Genomic DNA, 21,097 nt, shown 5'->3' on the forward strand with positions numbered 1-21,097 from the left:
GTGTGTGCGGGGGAGAGGTGGCCAGGGTCTCAGTGATGAACGTTCTGGAGGAACTCACTGTCTAGGTTTCTGGGAACCCCAGAATTGGGTGGCAGTAAGTGCCCTCCTGTGTAAACGTCCCCACCCAATTCAGTGCTTGTGGGATGGGAAAAAGTGACCCAAAATTTTAATAGATTGGATTTAAGGTGAGTCATAGTCCAGACAGGACAGGCCCACGAAATGCAGAAAAAAGTATTTCCAAGGCCACGGCAACACAAAGAAGACGCACCCACATAACTAGGGCATTTCCCTTCCTACAGGTACTCCATATAAAGCCAGTTCCTTCATGTGCCCAAACCACATAAAAATCTAGGGTGCTAATTTAACTTGTGTGGACATCAGTCAGTCTGGTATTTGATGGTAGTTTAGGTAGTTCGACTTCCGTGGGAGCTCTGCGGCATAAATGAGCTCATCCCTTGGCAATGTTGCTGACACAGCCCAGGTTAGCTCATCCACCACGCGGCCACCAAAGTGATCTCTGCACCATCCACATCTGAACCTGGCTTAAGATCCTTCGTGGATTTACTTCGCCTGATGCAGGCTTCCTCCAAGGATGACCCCAGACCACGTGTCCCACAATCACCTGTAGGTGGAGGTCTCGATGCCCTGGAGTTAGCACCCTACCCCCCCCTTGTGCTAGGCCTGTACAGGTTAGGGGAAAAGAATAAGAAAACATGATCAAGTAAGAAATTTGTTTGCAAACAATAAATAGTTAATCAATTTTATGTTCCATGGTCAGTTCACACTTATTGAGTGATAATTTTGAGACACTGCAAGATTCACAGTCATCATAGAAAGACATCTGAATTCTGTGCTGTCTACACTCTGGGAAAAAAATACACAAGTAGACTCTGGCAAGATCTTCAGCATAAAAAATTGGAGCCAACAAGGGGTGTCTCATTAACCCAGAGGCAAGTAGGAGTCAGGAAACGTAATTTACAGGGTCCGTGTGTGCCATCACAAGAGTAGGATCGTGTGGAAAGTCTGCTTTCAACATGGGCTGCCCCTGCAGACGAGTGGCTGGTGGCTGAGCAGCGCGTCAGCTGTCTGCTTCTCTGCATTACCTGGGGTGGGTGAGGATGGGCTGGAGGTCAGCAGCCAGCTGACAGAATTCCCTCCAGAGAAGCTGCCTGTGGTGGGGAGAGCCAAAGCTGTCTTCCTTCCACACGAAGGAGCCCACCTCACCCTCCCAGGGCTAAAATGTAAACTAGACAGCGTTTACCTTGGCACCACTGGTCTACCCATCTGTATCTCTTCCCCTCTCTCCATCAGCACCTTCCCTTTGCCCAGGTGATACCTCAGATGCCGTCTAGGCCTGGATCCATTCTTTCCCCTTCTCCAGTCCAGTGCCTGCCTTGGGCTGGCATCCTGCTTCTGTTCACGGGGTAGCAGCCTCCCCTTACCCAGGCCCACAACTTTTGACTCATTCCTGTTTTCCTCACAATCAGTCAGTTACTGGATAGTGTTAGTTCCTCCTCAGTGATCTCTCAAGTCTGTCCCTTTCCTCTCTGTTCCATTGCTACAAACGTGATTTAGGCTTCTAATCCCCACCCTGTCTCAATCCTGCTGCAAAGGCCTCTAAAATCGTCTACTGAAATGCCACTTGAAACATGTCTCTACAGCATTCAGAGAGACACCCTTGACCATAAAACCCTACCTCCTCTGCCTCCCTTTGTACCCCACACCTTTCTCTGCACCCCACGCCAGAGTCTCAGCTCCTCTCCTTCACACAGCACTCTCCCTGAGCCAGACTGCCCAGCCTGCTGTTCTTCCGGCAGGCTGGTGTCTTCCTGCCTCTGCACCTCCGCTCAGGCGGGTCTCTGAAGGCAAAAACCTTCCTTGACAGAAGGCTTACTTCTGAACTTCAGGGCCTGCTCAGACGCCATCTCTTTTCACCAGCCACCTCAGGTTCAAGTGATATATTATCTCTATTTTCTGAATTAGCAATTTGTATCAGCTCCAATCATAAGGAATTTTCTTTGAAATAAAAACAGTAATACTTACTATTTGCCCCAGGCCAGGTACTCTGCTAATTACTGTATCTCATTTGAACTTTCTGATGATGTATTGACTTAGGTATTATTATCCCGTTTCACAGATGAATAAACCGAGGGACGTTAGCAAGCGTCCCATAACTCAGATGTGGCAGAGCAGAATTCCTGATTTCAAAGTCTGTGCTCCAAACCCACTGCAGGCCATTACCTCCCAGCATTTTGTTCTCTGTCTAAATGTGTTAAACCTCCGCCATCCCACTCCAGTGTGTTGTATTTGGAAAAGAGGAAGCAATTCTTACACATTTTTCCGCTGGCAGTGTTTGGCATTATAAACTATTGGTTCTTCATTCCCACTAAAGTATAAATGACTAACCATAGCTACCATGACTAGATGATGACTGTTCCTTAAACTAAAACCCTGAAATTAAATCTGAACTTTGCTGCTTAAGGTCTAGCACTTTTTTTTTTCTCCTGCTCTTGCTGTCATCAGCTAATACCGTTGAGACTGTACGCTAGATTCCCATACCAAGGTCCAGCTGCTACGTCACTCCACCTCTGGAAGTTCCCGAAATGACTTGCCTTGGCAAGTGGCTCTGCTCTTTAATTAGCCATACCGTTACTGCTTCCCCTTATTTAATATCAGGAAGTTTCCAAGTGTTTCATCTCCTTCCCTGTCTTGGCCATAGTGCTTTCCTACTATTCTTTTCCCATTTTCTACTTTTGTTTGGTGCTTTTCCCTTTCGATGTGTTATCAGAATTCAATCTGCAGAGTTGTCCAAGCCAAGTTGTCTGGATTCTTTATCTCCATATGTGGTATCTCACCTCTTTCTTCAACCCTTGTTTTTTGGTATGAATGTACATACTCTTTAAACTATTCCAGGAATGTGGTTTGCAAATCTGCCGTAACTTACAGAAGTCTCTATACTCAGCTGACCTAGCTATGTTAATAAATAGAGCTATAATGCAAATTATATACCTAGCATGATGTACAAATCCTTTGTTTTTGATGTGAGGATGATAGATGATCCTTTCTCCCAGCAGACCTACCCTCCTCATTAGGATTTGCTTTACTAATATATATTCAAATTAATTTGCATCCCTTGATCATTTAATGATTGATTGGTAAGTGGGCAGTAGTCAAGACACATTGCTTACAGCAAGAGAAAGTCAGGTGGAGGATTAAAGAAAATCATGATGAATCATCTGCCAACTGATAAATGAAGGGTAGACGTAACACCACTTTGGTTAGGATCCTTGGCAGTGTGTGCACTCATGCATTTTCAAGACAGTGGATATCTTCTCAGTTCTTTTTGCCTCATCATGTTATGTTGCTCTTAATTACCTACTGCCCTTTACCTATTGCATACAATCTGGGATGTCCCTCCTTCCAAGGAACATGAAGAACATCTGATTCCAGAGTTCTTTACTCAGTTCTAATTCCATCAGGACACAGGCATCTTCAGTTAGCCCAGCTGGGGAAAGCATTAGAGCACAACGATGCACTAAATTGTATGGCACTAACCGAACCCAATAGGATTTAAAAGGAGAAATAAGGGGGAACTGGAGTTGTTAAAAGTGTTAAAAAGAAATGAGACTCCAGCCTTAGAGCTTCGAATAAATGATAGGGCATAAATAATAGATGAGAGGAGGGAGGACATTCTAAGTACAGAAGTGCATCAGCAAAAGCAGAGGTTCTGGATGCGGTAATGAGCATGTAATGGTGTGTATGATTGCTGGGCGCAGAGCATGAGTTTGGGTAGAAGCGAGAAAGAAGAAAGAAAGTAGGTTTTCAGAATAAAAATGGAAGAGATGATGGGGGAAATGAAGACAAAAATTATATATGTGTGTGTGTTGAATCACAGTTTAATATGATAACAAAATTGGATAAAAAAATGACTTGGAGAGAATTTGACTTTTGACCATTTCCCAGGCCCAATGGAGTATATTCAACTCCAAAACACAGCCTCTCCTAACATCTTCTACGCAGCTCTGTCAGAATTTTTAAAAATTGGCTAACCAGGTAAAGGCTAATACCTTTATTATGAGTCCTATACACTATATTTAGGTAGGCAAGGAGGTGAATTGGACTGATTTACAGGAGATGAGGGCTCCAAAGCCAGGTTGTAGAGCCTCAAAGCTTCGTGGATATCGAAGAGGCCATATGACTGTGCTCTTGGACATATTCATGATAGGTACGTTCACTTCGTGCCCAGAGAAAAGATTCTCAGACCTGCCCTGATTTCATCTTCTGTAAAAATAGGTATGTGGCTCGGTCAAGGTCTCTTGGCAATAAGCGGCTGACAAGAATCCAAAGTCAAGTGTTTTGTTCCCCAGTGCTTTGCTATTTTTTTTTTTTTTTAATGGTAACATGGCAAGGACATCTTAGGTCATGTCTGGGAGTGTCTTGCGCTCTATAGGAAATTGTTCACATACTTCTTTTACATTATCCCCATGCTTTTTATAGGATAACAAGTTTTAACTCTGTCCTCTCTACGTCAACTTTATGTAAAAGCATCTTGAATGAATTGCTGGTCAGATTCAAAATTAATTCCAAGTCTTCTCTTCATGACATTTGTGTGTTTTGTGAGAAGTGCCCTTCTTAGTTTCTTCAGAACCAAGCCAAAATATTCCGGAGGCGGGGGGCAGTCATTTAATTCTGTATACAGGATGTTTGCTAGACAGACCTGCGAGCAGCCCAAAGTCTTGACTGGAACAAAGGCAAGGACAAGTAACTGAGCCTGTCCTGCTGTTTGTTCTGTACATTTACATATTCTGTGACTTGCTTTAAGTGGAATCCAAATGCTGAGCATGATTGGGTTGTTACCCTTGGCTTGGCCTCCAGGACTGATTTTGAGCTTTCTGCCTGAAAACGAGCTCAGAGTGAACGAAAAGTTTCTTTATCCTTAAAAACAAATTCTGGATCTGCTTTGGCATTCTTGGAAACAAAAAAGGCAAAGTCGACAGAGTTAGAAGTTACTTGGTAAGGAGGCACTTTGCTGAACACGCTCCTGTGGTGGAACAGAACTTTCAGGGACTGGGTTGCACGGTGGATGTGCAGCTTGCCATCCTTGTGTGCGGTGAACTTGCTTATTAGTGAGAGATGTGGGATGATAGTTCCTTAGAGTGGGGGAGGGGAGCGCAGTGTTGTCAGATCTGCCATCCGATTAGCCCAAAATATTGGCCCAAAATATTTTCACCATCCCATACATATAAGACTTGTCCACCCGCTGTCTCTGTGGGTCACATTAAGTCTTTTCCGTTCTCATCTTTCTATACTGCTGGTGTTTTACGCCTTTATCAGGAATTTATCCATCCCCTCTTCACATTCTGAAGGAATTTCCGATTTCCAGACCAATGAGCGGCAAAGAACCAGGCAGAGTTTAGTAAGTAGGGGACCCTGTGGGTATTTGCACTGAACAAAGGAAGCAGGAAGACTCTGCAATCTACGGCTTCTTCTAACCGGGGGAGCCAGCCAGCCTCCACCTACTCCAGGAAGTCAGTTGATCGCTTGAATATTAGTCTAACCATTCACTGATCTGAGTATCCTATGCGAGAGACCACATGTCAAAACCCAGAAGCCATTCTGTAGGTTAGCACTTATGGTTTTGGTATTGTTCATTAAACTTTTCGTTACATTACTAAATCTAGCATTTGTTCAAGGACATTTGAAATAGCCAAGCATTTCTGTGAATGTTGTGCAGCAAACTGTCCCTAATGCCCCCCTCCCTGGCCTGTCCACCCTATCCACTCGACAGGAGTCAGCGAGTAGTACAGATTTTTGTTGTATGAGAATCTTGTAGCGTTCTAGGGATAGCCTGGTAGCAGGATTGACAAAATCATTTCTGTTTTTAGGATGGTCCAAATATTGACTCAGCGCATTAACCTGGGGTATTACATCTGTTCCAAGGGTTAGGAGAGAGGAACCCACAGCACGATTTATCCTAATCTCGAACCCCCTGGTGATGGCTCTCCTCGAAGGTATTCCTGGATTCAGATGTTGTAAAAGATTCTTGCTCCTCCTCAAATGTTCTGCTTCCTGGCATAAGGAGAGGATTGGAGGGAGATGGATATAATGGCTCTGCCCTCTAGTCAGTGCTTCAGTTTTAATACATTAATTCTAAGTTATACTATGGTTTTTGGTGCACAGATAGACCCAATGGAACAGAATAGAGAATCCAGAAATAGACTCATCCTTGTATGGTCAATGGATTCACCACAAAGGCACCATTATGATTCAGTAGGAAAAAAAGGATCCTGTCAACAAATGGTGCCAAAGCAATTGGGTTTCCTTGGTGGGGGAGGGGTGAACTTTTACCTCCACTTCATAGCATACACATAAATTAATTCAAGATGGACCACAAACCTAAATGCAAAATGTAAAAACTTATGAATCTTCTTATAGCAGAAAACAGGAGACCTTTACAGACTTGGACTAGGTAAAACTTTTTTAACAGGACACAGAAAGCACTAATCATAAAAGAAAAAATTTGATAAATTGGACTGTATTAAAACTGTAAATATCTTAGGTTTTAAATTATGCCATGTGAAGAATCCATGGCATGTCTCGAAGATCTGTGGCAGAAAATCAGGCTAGAATTCCTCCACATACACTCCAGGACCCTCCCCCTGATGAAGGTGGATGGCTGTGCTCCCTGTGCTGGCTACAGCAAGATGGATGTGAGTTAAAATAAGTGCGTTGCAAGGACGAGGTGCTGAAGCCTTGTAGTAAAAATGCTGTACATTCTTTGTGTGGTTTCGATACGTGAGCTGCAGCTTTGTCTCTGAGCCCCTCCAGATCTCTAAATACTGGTGTATTCTTCTCAGAACAATTCCTTGAGATCCCTTGAGCTTTGAGGTTATCCTCCTAAGTCAGTGTCTAGGAAGGAGGAGAGCCACATAGAGGCCCTCAGAGAAGTGAGCAAAAGTAGTTTAAATTCTAGCCAGATCCGGTTCGGTGGTGTCCAAGCCCTGTGGTCCCAGGGCCCTGGAGGAAGCCTGGGATGGGGCGAGGCCCGGCCCAGCCCTTTGCAGAGTCCTGTGTTGCTGCTTTCAGAGTAGGAAGCATTGGAGACAGAGACAGAAACACACATAAACACAGCACCACCATGATCACCACATCCACATTTGCAACAGAAAAGCCGGGACCCCTGGCCAAGATAGAGGCTCCCTCTTTAGACCTATGGTATAGAGGGAAGGAAGCACAAAGTATATTTAGAGCTTTCAAAACTTCGATTGTTTTGTACATTCTTATAAAGGAAAAAATTAAATTGCCCCAGAGATTTAAAAAAAATCAGTTTCTAATATTTGAGATGAGTGGGAAAAATCTTACATGCTGGGATCATTTCCTTTCTATTTCAAGAAATTAATAGTGTGCTAGAAATAGCTGTTGCAGAAGGGGCGACTTCATGCCCTTTGAATGCTGACTGTGTCACAAAACTCTCCAGGCCTGAAGGGGAGGTTGTCCCTTTCCCAGGACTTGATGCAAGATGACCCTGCACTCAGATGGTCGGCTGAAGACCCAGGGCAGCGGACAGCTGAAATTCAGAGGGAAGGATTAACTCATTCATTCAAGAAACGGCACTGAGCCTGAGTACAGCGCACTGTCGCACCAGGGAGCCCAGGCTTCCAGCTCCACGCCCCTCTACTGTGGACTGTCCCTGGTCTCTCTGAAGTCCCCGGAGTCTGAAACCTGGCATTCAGAATTAGCAAAAGTGAAATTCTCATTACCACCCACTATAAAGTAGGTGTCCATGACTTTTCTGCAGATGTTGGGGAGTTGGCCCCTGAGCAGAAAAGAACAGTAAGCAAGCACAGCCCTTTCAGTATCCGTTGGCTTCAAACATGTCGCCTTTCAGAGCTGGACCAGAAATCAGCCAGTGGGTTTACTTGCATCTGCTTCTGGTACTATGCAAAGGATTGAAGTCCTGAGACTTTCCCATAATGTCTGATTTAGGCATGGTTGCCCCTCAGTTGATTAGAGCAGGGCTCAGCACTTCTATGTGGGGCCACATAATGACTGTTTTAGGCTGCACAGTGTCAGCCGCACCTGCTCTACTCTGGGTGTGGCTCTGTTCCAATTAAATTTTATTCTATGGACACTGAAATGTGAATTTCTTATAACTTTCATGTCATGAAATATTCTTCTTTTAATTTTCAACCGTTTAAAAGTGCCAAGATCTCTCATAAGCCATGCAGAAAAGCAGGTGGCCGGCCAGATTCGGCCCACAGCCAGGACCTCCCTGGTGACAAGCAGGCTGCACACCGTTGGCGTCGATGCTAAGGACCTTCCACCTGAGCGGATACGATGGAGGAGGCCTGGGGATGTGTTCCAGGATCGCGGGGTTGGGGAGGTGTCACTCCAGGCTCTCCCTGGGTGGTCCCGTTCCGGTGACTATTCAGACGGTGCCTCGATGGGTGCCCCCAACTTGCCAATGCCTGCTGCCAGGGACCTGGACACAGAGAACCCTGGGAAAGAGCCTCTCCTCGGGGCCCTGGTCACACACAGTAGACCTGTCAACTGCTTCACTTTGCCTCCCTCAGCCTGTGCTGGGAAGAAAGGTCTTTCCACGTTCTTCCTGGACAGCCAGACTGCTTCTGTTCTCAAATATCTCCTCCCAGCCTCTCGAAGCACACAGCGCTCCAGGTCGTCTCTTCCATGGAGTTTCCCATCCCTGCCCTATCGCCATTGACTTGTCAACTGCAAATCCTAAGCTTCTTGAAGCAGGAACTGCCATCTTTTCTGGGCACTCAGCACATTTTCAGATACCTTCCAAGATGTTTTCTTTGTTGTTGTTCATTACCCACAGAATGGTTGTATGTTGCCCCACTCCCCAAATAAAAATACTGGTAAAAAAGAAAAACACAAAATACTGTGGAACTAGAATTTCACTATATTAATTGCAAAACAGCTGGTAAATTAAAACTCATTTAAGCTTGATTTGAGAAAAAATTATTTTTGTTTTTGTCTAGATGTATGCATTCCCAAAGCATAGCTTAAAATCATGCCAGTGGCAGGGGGGGGAGGCCAGTCTGGTCTTTGAAATTTGCTTCAGACGATTTACAAACATAATCAAGTATTTACTTCCTAGCCTGCTGACTGATGTTAAAGACTGTTTCAAAAACTGCATTTGGCTTTGTGCCCTCTCTTGTAGGTCCTTCCATAGTGACGGCCCCCAAGGACATCTGGAATGTCACTGGTGCCCAGGTGTACTTGAGCTGTGAGGTCATCGGAATCCCAACTCCTGTCCTCATCTGGAACAAGGTCAGTGACACAGATTTCAGGAAGATGCCTAGACTGACAAGATCCTCTCTCACCGAACAAGGATGATAATAACCTAAAATCCTCAGCCTATTCCGCTGCCCGCTGCCCGCTGCTCCTCAAAGACAAAGCCCTGTAGCAGTTTTCCAGACACCTCCCTGGGTCTGTCCAGCAATTTTACTGACCTCCAGAATAGTCCCTGCTCTGCTTTTGTTAGCGATGCCAGAGCAGGGAGCCTGAGGAACTGGAAAACTATAATGCTGAACACCCATACCCACCCTCTGTGCACATGCGAGCATGGGTGTGTAAGTGTGCATGCACAGGTGTGTGTGTGGATGTATGCACATGAGTGTGTGTGTACATAAGTATATGAGTATACATGCACAGGTATGTGCATGTATCCACGTGGGTGAATGAGGGTATATATGTGTGTGCGTGTATGCACATGAGTGTGAGTGTGTGTGCATGGGTGTGTGAGTGTCCCCATTGGAGACAGTACAGCATAGTGGTTAAGAATGAGTTCCTTAGCTGGGTTGGCTGAGTTCTCTAGACGCCAGGGTTTTCTTAGCCTCAGCACTGTTGATACTTTGAGCCAGATAATTCTATGTTGTGGGGGCTCCCCTGTGCCTTGTGAGATGTTTAGCAGCATCCCTGGCCTCTACCCACTAGATGCCAGTAGCACCCACCCCTCCGCTACCCCCAGTTGTGACAGTCAAACATGTCTCCAGATATTACTGAATGCCCCAGGGGGAAAAAATCACCTAGATTGAGAACCACTGCTCTAAGGCTCAATGTCCTCTATATGATGAAAGTAGCATATAATCCTTGTAAAGATTATGTAAAGTAAGGCAGGTAAAATCACTTGGTTTATTGTCAAATACATAGTAGCACTCAGTCGATTAGCTACTATGCCTGGAAATGTTTCCCTTCAAGTGACATTTTCTTGTATAACTCTCTTCACATTTGAAGGGCAACAGATTCTCAGCATGTCTATAGAAGGGAAAAGAAAACACTCATTTGCCAGATCAAATACTACTTAACAGTTGTACTGTACATTGTTTTATATTATTTCCCTTTTAATATATTTTGACTTGCTGAAGGGTTACAACAGTCCTCTTGAGTAAACATCATCAAGCTTGCGCTAACAAAAAGGAAATCGAGTTTAAATAAAAACGTATAACTACATTCCCCCTGTACAGCCTTACTTCTCCAGCAGGCTCGAAGATTGATGATGACTCTTGATTATTTTGTTTGCTTGGTGTCTGACCAGAGGAGCAACTTCTGGAACTCTGGGAGGGATTTTGGCACCAGAACTCTTTTTGTTACAAGCTGTGGAAACTCACTTCAAACTAGTTTAGGCAAAAAAAAAAAAAAAAGGCAGCAGAGCGGGGTGGTGGGGTGATGCCAACCTCAAGGGTAGCCGGATCCAGGTACACGATGCTGCAGTTAGGACTCTTTGCTCTCGACTGTGCTGTCAATGTACTAGTCTTATTTTTTTCTTCCACCTCAGAAAGTTTCCTCCATGCTGAGGGCAGTATTGTCATTGGCGGCTCCGAGTTCACATTATTAGCACAGCTTAATGATCCCAGAGGAAAGAAGGCTTCCTCCCCTCCCTTGGTGCATTGTGAAATTCCCACTGAAGGACTGGTTCAAGTTGGGTCCTCTGCCAGCCTCTGGCGCCCCCGTGTGGCCAGAAGGCTGCATCGCCCCCATGGGGCCATCTGGTGGGAGTGAAATCAGGGTAATTCCAGAAACTGCCTAGGGGTGGGAGTGGGCAGAGACAACACCAGTTGTGCTACAGCTCTCCTTTACAGCTGAAACTTCTGTTAAAGGAAGCAGTGAAATTTCACCTCAGTAAGTAAGTTATTTTTCAAAGGGGAGCGGAGAGTAGTGAAGAGCAAAGTGCCCCAGTGGATGTGTTCCTGGCCTTTATGGTGAAAGCTGCTGACACTCCTTATAGCTTATTTAGAGGTTACTGGTTTGTTTAGGTGGTAGAGAGGCAGAGGAACAACTTTTCCAAAGAATATCTATACAGAGCTCTGTTGCAGTGATCTAGGGATTACACAGTGAGAAGCCAGGGTAATCCAGGTATCTGGGACATATGACCTTATTGACAAATCTGGCAGATAATCATTTGAATCTTCAGCCTTTCTTCTGCCCCACCCCAGCTAATGGATACACATACCAGGGGAATAAATCTGCTAGGGGAATCTTATCTTTAAGCTTCTGAAATTGTATGGGGCAGATTTTATGAGCTTCTCTGAGGGCTTGTCAACTGCGGGGGCGAGGGGTGAAGGGAAGGTGTTGGCAGGGAGAAAAAATAAGTTTCTGCACACTTGTCAGAAACAAGCAAAAACCCAGCTGCCAGGCTCTGCTTGTTTTCATCTACCATGTGCATGACCTAAAGCGAGGTTTTCAGCCTGCAGACCATGACCCATTAGTGAGTCCCGAATTTAATGTAGTGATCACAACCAGCTTTTACTTTTAAAATAAAAAATAATAGAACAGAAAGTATCTTAAGGCATCACATTTAGAAGGAGTATCATTTCATAAAACTTTTCTTTCATATACCCCAGATCGCAATGCAAAAGATATTTCTTACTGTGGGCCATGTCAAAACACTTTGAAAGTCACGGACTTAAATAATTAAATAGGCCATTTGTTTTCTCCCCACTGTCCTTGTACCCAGATTGTTAAGAAGACAGGCTTATATGCAGGTCACATGTTTTCCAAATCCAAGTTAACACAGAACTGCTTTTTGGATATAAATGAATATTGGAATCCTCCCCCTGTTAAACTGAGGTTCAAAGAAATAGCGAATCTTCCTTGCTCAAGGGTTCTTAGCTCACCAGGTCTAATGGGACAGACAGGTCTTCTCTCTGGGACACCTCAGGCTACAGCAGCATTTCTCATGGTTGGCACAGCCTGGCCAGGGGTCTGTGCTTTCCTGACCAGGAGTTATAATGCTACATTAACAAGCCCCATACTTTTTCAGCAAACCCTTCACCTATAATGATTTCAAGGGAACTATTTTGAAATGGGGAAGTGAATTGAAATAGCTATATTTACCTTAACCCTACATCAGAGATGATGCCTACAGGGCAGGTAAAACACCTAGAATTCCTTCCCAACACTTGGTGTTTATGAGACTGAGAGGCTCCCTATTCAGTTCTTTTTTCCCACCTGACCATTTCTTCAGATTTGGGCTTTCATGACCTCTAAGAATATTCTTTTTTTCTTTCATTAAAAATAGCAAGTTCTAATGGTAATAAAGAGAAACTGTCCAAAGATGTATAAAGAAAGAGCTCTTAATCTCCCCCTTACCTCCTGTTTCCTGAAATAACCGATGTGAACTGCCCTGGTTTATACCCCCATCCCCTTATTCTTGCCCAAATGTAAACAAAACACATATCCCCTGTATGTGGAGTGAGGCGAGAACGTAGTGTCCATGTTACTCTGAAACTTGTTTTTCTCAATAAACACTTCACAGGCATCCCCAGGTCTGCTTCTCAACAACCATGTAATATTCCAAGTATGGGTGTACCATAATCATTAAACGATGCCACCTTAAACATCCGAGTACACATAGACTACATGCAAGTCTTTTTTCCCCTATCAATTTCCCCAAAAGTTCTACGAATGGGTCAAAAGACTTTAGTTTTAATAGACATTGTCAGATTGCTTTCTAAATGGGCTGTAGCAGTTCACTCTCCAGCAGTGCGTGGGTGCCACGTCCCCGCGTCCTGACCAGCTCTGAAGATTATCCCTCTATTAATGATGGATAAAAAGTATCATCACATTATTTCTTTTATTTACTTGACTAAATTGAGAATATTTTAATATTTGGATTTTTTTTTTTTTTATGAATTGCCTCTTCGTATTCTTTATCCAGTTTTCTATTGAATTATTTCTTGTTATTATTGGTCTGTGGCTTTTTGTACATTAAAGATATAGACCCTTTCTCCTGTATTACAGATATTTTTTTCTAGACAATCATTTTATCTTTTATTTGTTTACAGTGGCTGGGGATCTAGAAATCTTAATAGACAAATATTCTGTTTCATCATAAAACTCTTCTGAAACTTCACCAAAAAGGCACAAGTATGTTCTGTACTACATGTCTTTTTAAGTTTCCATGAAATTCAGTGAATCCTTTAAATGCATTGACTTGCATGAATCAAACTAATCCATCCTGCTTCTGTAATCATTGGCACTTAAAATTTTTTTTATTCAATGTATAATTGACATTTAACATTGCATTAGTTTCGGGTATAACCATTTGATATTTGTATACATTATGAAGTGATCACCACAGTAAGTCTAGTTAATATCTGTCATCTTACATAAAGTTACAATTTTTTTTCTTGTGATGAGAACATTTAAGATCTACTCTCTTAGCAACTTTCAAATATGCAATACAGAGTTGCCATGCTGTACATTACTTCCCTATGACTAATTTATAACTGGAACTGTGTACCTTTTGACTCTTCCCTTCACCCATTTCTCCACCTCCCACTCCCTACTTCTGGCAACCACCAATCTATTCTCTGTACTAGAACTTGGTTTGGTTGAGGGGGGGAGTTTGTTTCTTTTTTGTTTTTTAGATTCCACATATAATTGAGATCATACAGTATTTATCTTTGACTTATTTCACTTAGCATAGTGCCTTCGAGGTCCATCCATGTTGCCATAAATGGCGGGATTTCATTCTTTTTTATGGCTGAATAATAGTTCATTGTTTATATTTATACCACATTTTCTTTATCCATTCATCTGTCATTGGATACTTAGGTTGTTTCTGTGTCTTAGCTATTGTAAACAATGCTGCAGTGAACATAGGGGTGCAGATATCTTTTCAAGATAGTGATTTCACTTCCTTTGGATATATATACCTGGAAGTGGAATTGCCAGATCATATGGTAGTTCTATTTTTAATTTTTTGAAGAACCTCCATACCGTTTTCCATCATGACTGCACCAGCTTACATTCCCACCAGCAGTGTACAAGGGTTCTCTTCTCTCCACATCCTTGCCAACACTTGTCTTTTGATAATAGCCAGCCTAACAGGTGTGAGGTGTTATCTCCTTGTGATTTTGATTTGCATTTCCCTTATGATTAATGATGTTGAACACCTTTTCATGTACCTATTGGCCATCTATATGTCTTCTTTGGAAAAATGTTTATTCAGATCTTCTATCCATTTTTTTTCAGTTTTTTGTTTTTTGTTTTTTTGTTTTTTGTTTTTTTGTCTTGCTATTGAGTTTTGAGTTCTTTATATATTTAGATACCAACCCTTATCAGATACATGATTTTCAAATTCTCCCATTTGGTAGGTTGCCTGTCTGTCGAGTTTGTTTTGCAGAAACTTTAGTTTAATGCAGTCCCACTTGTTTATTTTTGCTTTTGTTGCCTTTGCTCTTGGTGTCAAATCCAAAATATCATCACCAAGACTGATGTTAAAGAGTTTACTGCCCATGCATTATTCTTTTAGGAGTCTTGTGGTTTCAGGTCTTACATTCTTAAATGCATTTTGAGTTAGTTTTTGTGTATGGTGTAAGATTTTTGTGTCTGGTATTAGTCCAGTTTCTTTTGCATGTGGCCGACCATTTTTCCCAGCACCTGCTATGGCACTTCTTTTTTCTTATTAATTGCTTATCTGCAATAGCAGGACTCAGGAAGATTTGTTGCAGCTAAAATATAACCAGAGAGGGCTGGAATGACTTCCTAGATCTCCCTCTGACTCTCCCCAAGTGGCCCTTTGTGGTGAACAGTTACCGGGCGGTTTTCCTGCCCTACAGATTTCTGAGGTTCAGGCTTTGAGGCTCTTCCAGCCCAATGCACATATGTGGAATCATCTTAGAAGCCACTTTTCTCAGCCTTCATCTTTTTTTAAACACTGGAAGACGTTTATCAACGAACTCCCCATTACGTAAGTGAAAATGACATGTAAAAATTTGCCATGTAAAAATTCTTGACATTTCTATATTTTTTACATGGTGGATAAGTTTTTACAGTGTATTAAATATGAGTTCTGTTAAATATAAGTATTAGTTTTCCAATCAAATGCTTGACAAGAACAGTTGCTCTGTACGTGATGGGTCAGGTTAATGGCACAGAATCCTCTTTATTAAGAGCTACATGATCTGGGAAGCAATGGCTCCATTGCTAAGATTCATTATTTCTGTGCTGTTTTTCTACTTTGGTCACACACAAAACGCTTAAAGAATCCTGAATCCATAAATAAAGACCAAAGACATATTACTTTAGTCATTGAATCAAATTATACTTAAACCATTATTAAAAATATTTTTAAATTACTTCAAAATCGACACTAGCATAACCATTTCTGCCAGCTACCTGGGAAACTGTGAAGGAAAAAAATGCTTTTGAATATATCTTTTGTTTATACAGCATTTGTGTGAGTAAAATACCAAGATACCTGGTTTTCTGTCTCTAATACCGGCAATGTAGGAAAAACCAATAAAAAAAAAAAAAGCAAAACCAGGCATTCCAAATCAGTAATGCTAGATACTTTATTTGTAGAGTAGGAGCTGGCCCAGATACTACATGGTTTCAGAGTCCCAGCACTGACAACGCAAAGCAGAGAAAATAAAGGGTGGGTGTGAAGCTGAGACAGCAGTTTGGTAACAGCCTGTGGTGGGAGTGGGGCCACGCTGGGAGAAGCAACGATGATGTAGTGTCAAAAAAATATATGCTCTGGTCTTTTTAAACTCAAGATTTGCTTAATTATAAAAGCAAAAGAGAAGAAAACTACCTATTTGAGATTGTAAATACTTTTTTTCTAATTACAAAGGTAGTATCAATAAGAGTTTAGCTCTTAAAGGAACATGGGATGGAATAAACATTACTTCGTGTATCCTTTTAAAAAATTAGTTTCAAGTATACAGTACATTGGTTAGACATCTATATAGTTCATAAAACGCCCAGTTGCTCCCTCCCTCCCCTGGCCCTCCACCTAGCCAACACATTAACGCTAACTGCATTCCCTCTGCCATGCTCCCCATCCCCATGACCAACTATCAACTACTAATTCTGTGTACCCTTTTTTAAAACCCATCATTATCACAAACTTTAAAAGAATTTTATACTCTGTGACTCAGCAATTCCACTTCCAGAAATTTATGTTAAAAGTGTGTGTATGGGGTGGGGGTGGGGGGATACAGGTAAATTTTGTTCTTGTTTTTTTTAATGAGGGGAAAAAGTAGTATTCACTATTGGCCTCAAACCAAGGAAACTTTCTTCTTAGCTCATCCTGAATCTGACATGCACAGGGCTAAGCAGCAAGTTTGGTCATCAGAGAATAATGACAACAGCATGTATTTGACAGGGGTTTTTGCTCACTGGACTTTGGTAGATGATTTAATGAACACTTGGCCCTCAGAATAAAGGAATAGTATTGGCTTTGGACAACCTATTTTTCATTGGTGAGGTTGTTGCAGGACCTGGGCTCCTACACAAGGTCTCCAGCATCAAATCTAGAACTGGGTGACAGTTTGTCAGTCAAACATGGCATCACAGGCAAGAAAAGGCCCAGCACTGAGAAGCAGAATTTACAAAGATGAGTGAGTGATGGTAGCCAGTGGCAGGAGAGTATGACGGTGTGTATTCCCCAGGCATTGCAAGGAAACTGACAGAAAGAAATGAGGATCTACATTTTATTTGAGTATTCAGGAAAGGGTAATATAAAAATGTCTGGGTTCAATCCAATTAAGTCTGATGTACGCCCGTGCACTATAGAAATGTGGTCACTCCCCAGTGGATAAGTACAGAGAACTCAGACTATTTCTCCTTTTTTTGCAGATAAAAAGGGGTCACTATGGAGTTCAAAGAACAGAACTCTTGCCTGGTGATCGGGACAACCTGGCCATTCAGACTCGGGGTGGTCCAGAAAAACATGAAGTAACTGGCTGGGTGCTGGTGAGTACCAAGAGCTGGCAGGATTTCATTGTTAAAGTCAGACAGCAGCGGGTAGCTCCATAGTGTAATGGTTAGCACATCTGCTTTACACGCAAAAGGTCCTGGGTTCGCGCCCCAGGTGGAGCCACGGACCATACTCAGGGTGCACCAGGCCCCAGGTGCATGCTGCAAGTGTGTGGGAGGAGACGCCCCACCTTCAAAGATCCAGTTCTTAAGGAAATGGAAACGTCCATAGGTCAGGGGTGGAAGTGGGGGGCGGGGGGCGGGGGGGGGGAGTCACAGCAGACCGGGCAAAGGTGCCTGATGTGCTGCCAGGCTGAAAGTGCTTGTCCTTCCACTTCTCTTGAAGCAGCCTAGCTGCTCCTCCTTCAGAGGGACTGAAAAACAGCTGGCATTTATTGGATATTGTGGAAATGACCGACAAATAAATGAGAACTAATTTTTTTTTCCCTAAGAGTTCAAAGCAAAATTCTCATAGGGAACTAACTGGTCCAAACATTAATTTAATTAATCAATTACTGATTAATAGTTATTTTACTTGACCTTTGATAGCCATGGATACTCATGGATAGTACCTGGATCACATACCTTATCAAAGTCTCCCTCAAACTGATAAGTACACCTGTTCAGTTCTTATCTTATGCAATGTGATCAAAAGTTGTCTGTGACATTTCCTCGGAGTGTGAATCCTGGCAAACCACATATGGTGGCTGTATAATTAGCCTAGCACAGGAGTTGCACTATTTTTAGCAGTATCTTTGCTCTGAATCCCCCGGTCATCTTAGGAAACTTATGAAATAATGACCTAATTGAAACCATTGGAAGAAGAGAGACCACTACAGAGACACTAAAGATCCTTTTTCTTTCACAGGTATCGCCTCTCAGTAAGGAAGATGCTGGAGAATATGAGTGCCATGCATCCAATTCCCAAGGACAGGCTTCAGCATCAGCAAAAATTACAGTGGTTGATGCCTTACATGAAATACCAGTGAATAAAGGTAGGCAGTCAACCTCCCAACCATTTAAAAATGACTAGTGCTTTTGCTTAATAAAGAACAAAACCAAACATGAAAGTATAAACATAGCTCTTAATGAAATCCTGTAATGTTAGGAATCCACAAGGGCATTAAGTATATTATCAAAAGGTAGTGCACAAGGCTCCAAAAGAACATTCACATGGTTGACAGAATGCTGTTGTTATGACTTAGATGCTTTCTTCACCTTATACATGAGACAAAAGCTCGAGCCTGACTGTAATGGCTTACATTTCCCATAACTATCTACATGGCAGTTTTCCTTGGTGTTGTGATTATATTAAATTCTCATTTAAAAAAAAAAAAATGATTGTAGGTCCTTCACCTTGAGCTTTTATAAGAAAAAGCCAGAAAATATATTGGCAAGTACCCAACTGTCTGCCTCTATCCACTTCACTGTCAAAAGCTTCCTCTTCAGCCCCCTTCCTGGCCACGTCAGAGGAATGCTACTTTACATTTATATAGTTCTATTAGACTGATGTCTGGATTGGCTTTACTCTTAAGCTAATAACAACAAAGTTTATTGTCAGTGTTTTGTCAAACCACTCCACTGTATAGATCACTCAACTGTGGTATGAAAGGAAGAATTTAACAAGTAAAGATGTGTTTGGTCAGATGTGTTTGGCTCTTCAGCCAAGATGTTTGGTCAGATGTGTTTGGCTCTTCAGCCAAGATGTGTAATGCCAGGCAATGAAACAAACAGAGCAATAACTAAGAGTAATGTGTTCGAGTCTAAGCTCTGCCATTATTATTCTACTTTAAATGTTGAATTAAGAGCTGGATGACAAAGGAAAATTCCTTAGCCTCTCTGGATCTCAGCTTGATCATTTATGGAACTGGTCTCCCAGTTCTATAATAAAGTCCATCTCTTACACATAGACCAATACAACAAAATTGCCTTACACGTCTAAAACCATATCACAAATACCAAAGAGCACGCCACCATATCATTTATACAGTTACTCACATATCCTTTATCTCCACATGTTAACATCATTTATTTGGAAACAAAACTGAAAATTAGAAAGTCAACCGTGTCCATATATGTAACTAATTTTTATCATTTTTTTAAACAGGTGAAGGCACCGAACTATAAACCTGCAGGATATATTAGTCTGCATAGCTAAAAATAATCATGGATAACTACAACCCCTGTTTTTGCCTAATAACCAGTTTCTTTTCATCCAGTCCACTAACAGTTTAGTTATAGTCACTGTGTTTTACATAGTGAAATACAAAATAAAGATAACTCATCGAGACTATCTACAAAAATTTATTGTCTATTTACAGAAGAAAAGCATGCGTATCATTAAAAAAACAAATAAAATGCTTTTTCTCACAATGTAGTACATGTCATTTTTAAAGCCATATCAATAGAAACAAAAGATATTTATAAGTATCTTGCTGAGAATCTTTTAAAAGAGCTATACACTCATCATTCGAGGTGCAATACTCATAGACATAAGTTCCTGAAACAACAGTTTGCATGCATAAGGCATTCGCACCAAAGAAATCTGAAAGAAAAAAAAGGAGAATTAGCAAAGCTGTACTGAAGTTAATCCCATTTCCCTACCCCAGAAAAAGGTAAAAACTTGGTACTGGAGCTGATGAATAAATGCATAGGCTGATAACACTCATCCTGCTACCTTGGCCTTTGGTGGCTCTTTCTCCTAATGAGCCTTGGTATTTCATCCTTTCTGCCAGACAAAATTTATATTTACCCTTCTCAATTAAAAGGTATTTTTTAAATGCAGTTTAAAACTCCTTGTATAAGGACTTTTTCCAAAAGATGAGCAGCTTAGAGACATTACCACACTAAAACTTAAACTGATTTTTAGAGAAATCAAATTTTCTTTTTCCTCTTTTAAAACTAGGAATCCTATAGAGATGTGATATTCAAAATTGTGAAAATGCCAATCTCTTCCACCATACTAAATCTGCCTGGATGATCAGACCAACATGGTTACAGTCTAAACAAATAACTAACTGCTAAGGTATATACACACCTGGGTTTTATTTCGGCAGCCTCTGCATTCGTATGTATGAGTCCTGGTGTTAGCGATCGCCATTATTCCACAAAGATTGCAAACATGAACCTGATAGGGATCTGATGCCTCAAACAATCTTTCCCTTAAAAACTGGGCTGCTCCATGGGCAATCTGACAATCTCGCTCCATTTCTCCAAAACGCAGGCCACCATCACTATAAGGGAAAAACAGCAGCTTATTTTGAACTTGTTTTCTATTAGCAATACCACACTGATGAATGGCGAAGGTAATGAATGACATTAGTAAAGAAGAACTAGACGAATTTTTATACGCCAGCATTCTCGATACATTGTGGGTTAAGAAGTCTACCAACTATTTGATGTGTATTAGAAGGTCCTCAAATGGATTAAATAATTTGATTCTCAAGTATAGCATATAATTTTCCTCATAAAATACAACGAAGTACAGAGTAGAATCTCAGCATGCTATCATTTAACTTACTAAAAATTCAACTATATACTAAAAAATGAATTACAAAAAAATTGGATCTAAATCAAGCAGCTTCTTCATGAATGAATGAATATTCTAGACAATCAAGCCTGAAAGGATAAATGCATGTTGGCAAAAGTAATGGAAAGAACAAGTGAATAATCACAGGTGTGCCCAGCATGAACGTAAAATGAAATGCATTGTTCAGATGTCCAGACAGGTGGATGACGATGGCTTCCTTAACATTCTTTATACACAAAATACATAAAAATCAATGCGTTTCTAATGCTGTTACCAAAAAACAAATCATTGGTCAACTTTGGAAGATGGTAGACAACCAACTCATTTTGAAAACTG

General features: G+C 41.7%; 2 protein-coding genes across 2 annotated transcripts in view; one reads left to right on the forward strand and one right to left on the reverse strand.

The window, feature by feature from the left end:
• The window catches only part of IGFBP7 (insulin like growth factor binding protein 7), a 71,192-nt gene extending 51,587 nt beyond the window's left edge, over positions 1-19,605 (forward strand). The window contains exons 2-5 of the mRNA XM_011362605.1: positions 9,185-9,294; positions 17,113-17,229; positions 18,101-18,227; positions 19,340-19,605. Coding sequence (XP_011360907.1) covers positions 9,185-9,294; positions 17,113-17,229; positions 18,101-18,227; positions 19,340-19,359 — 374 coding nt within the window. The 3' untranslated portion in view covers positions 19,360-19,605. The remainder of the gene's footprint in view (positions 1-9,184; positions 9,295-17,112; positions 17,230-18,100; positions 18,228-19,339) is intronic.
• The window catches only part of POLR2B (RNA polymerase II subunit B), a 43,880-nt gene continuing 42,302 nt past the window's right edge, over positions 19,520-21,097 (reverse strand). Inside the window, exons 25-26 of the mRNA XM_011362604.2 lie at positions 20,270-20,465; positions 19,520-19,777 (exon numbers count right to left, since the gene is read on the reverse strand). Of these exons, the coding sequence (XP_011360906.1) occupies positions 19,688-19,777; positions 20,270-20,465 (286 nt within the window). The 3' untranslated portion in view covers positions 19,520-19,687. The remainder of the gene's footprint in view (positions 19,778-20,269; positions 20,466-21,097) is intronic.

Source organism: Pteropus vampyrus, unplaced genomic scaffold (genome assembly GCF_000151845.1).
Source record: "Pteropus vampyrus isolate Shadow unplaced genomic scaffold, Pvam_2.0 Scaffold77, whole genome shotgun sequence".
Taxonomy (NCBI): Eukaryota; Metazoa; Chordata; class Mammalia; order Chiroptera; family Pteropodidae; genus Pteropus; species Pteropus vampyrus.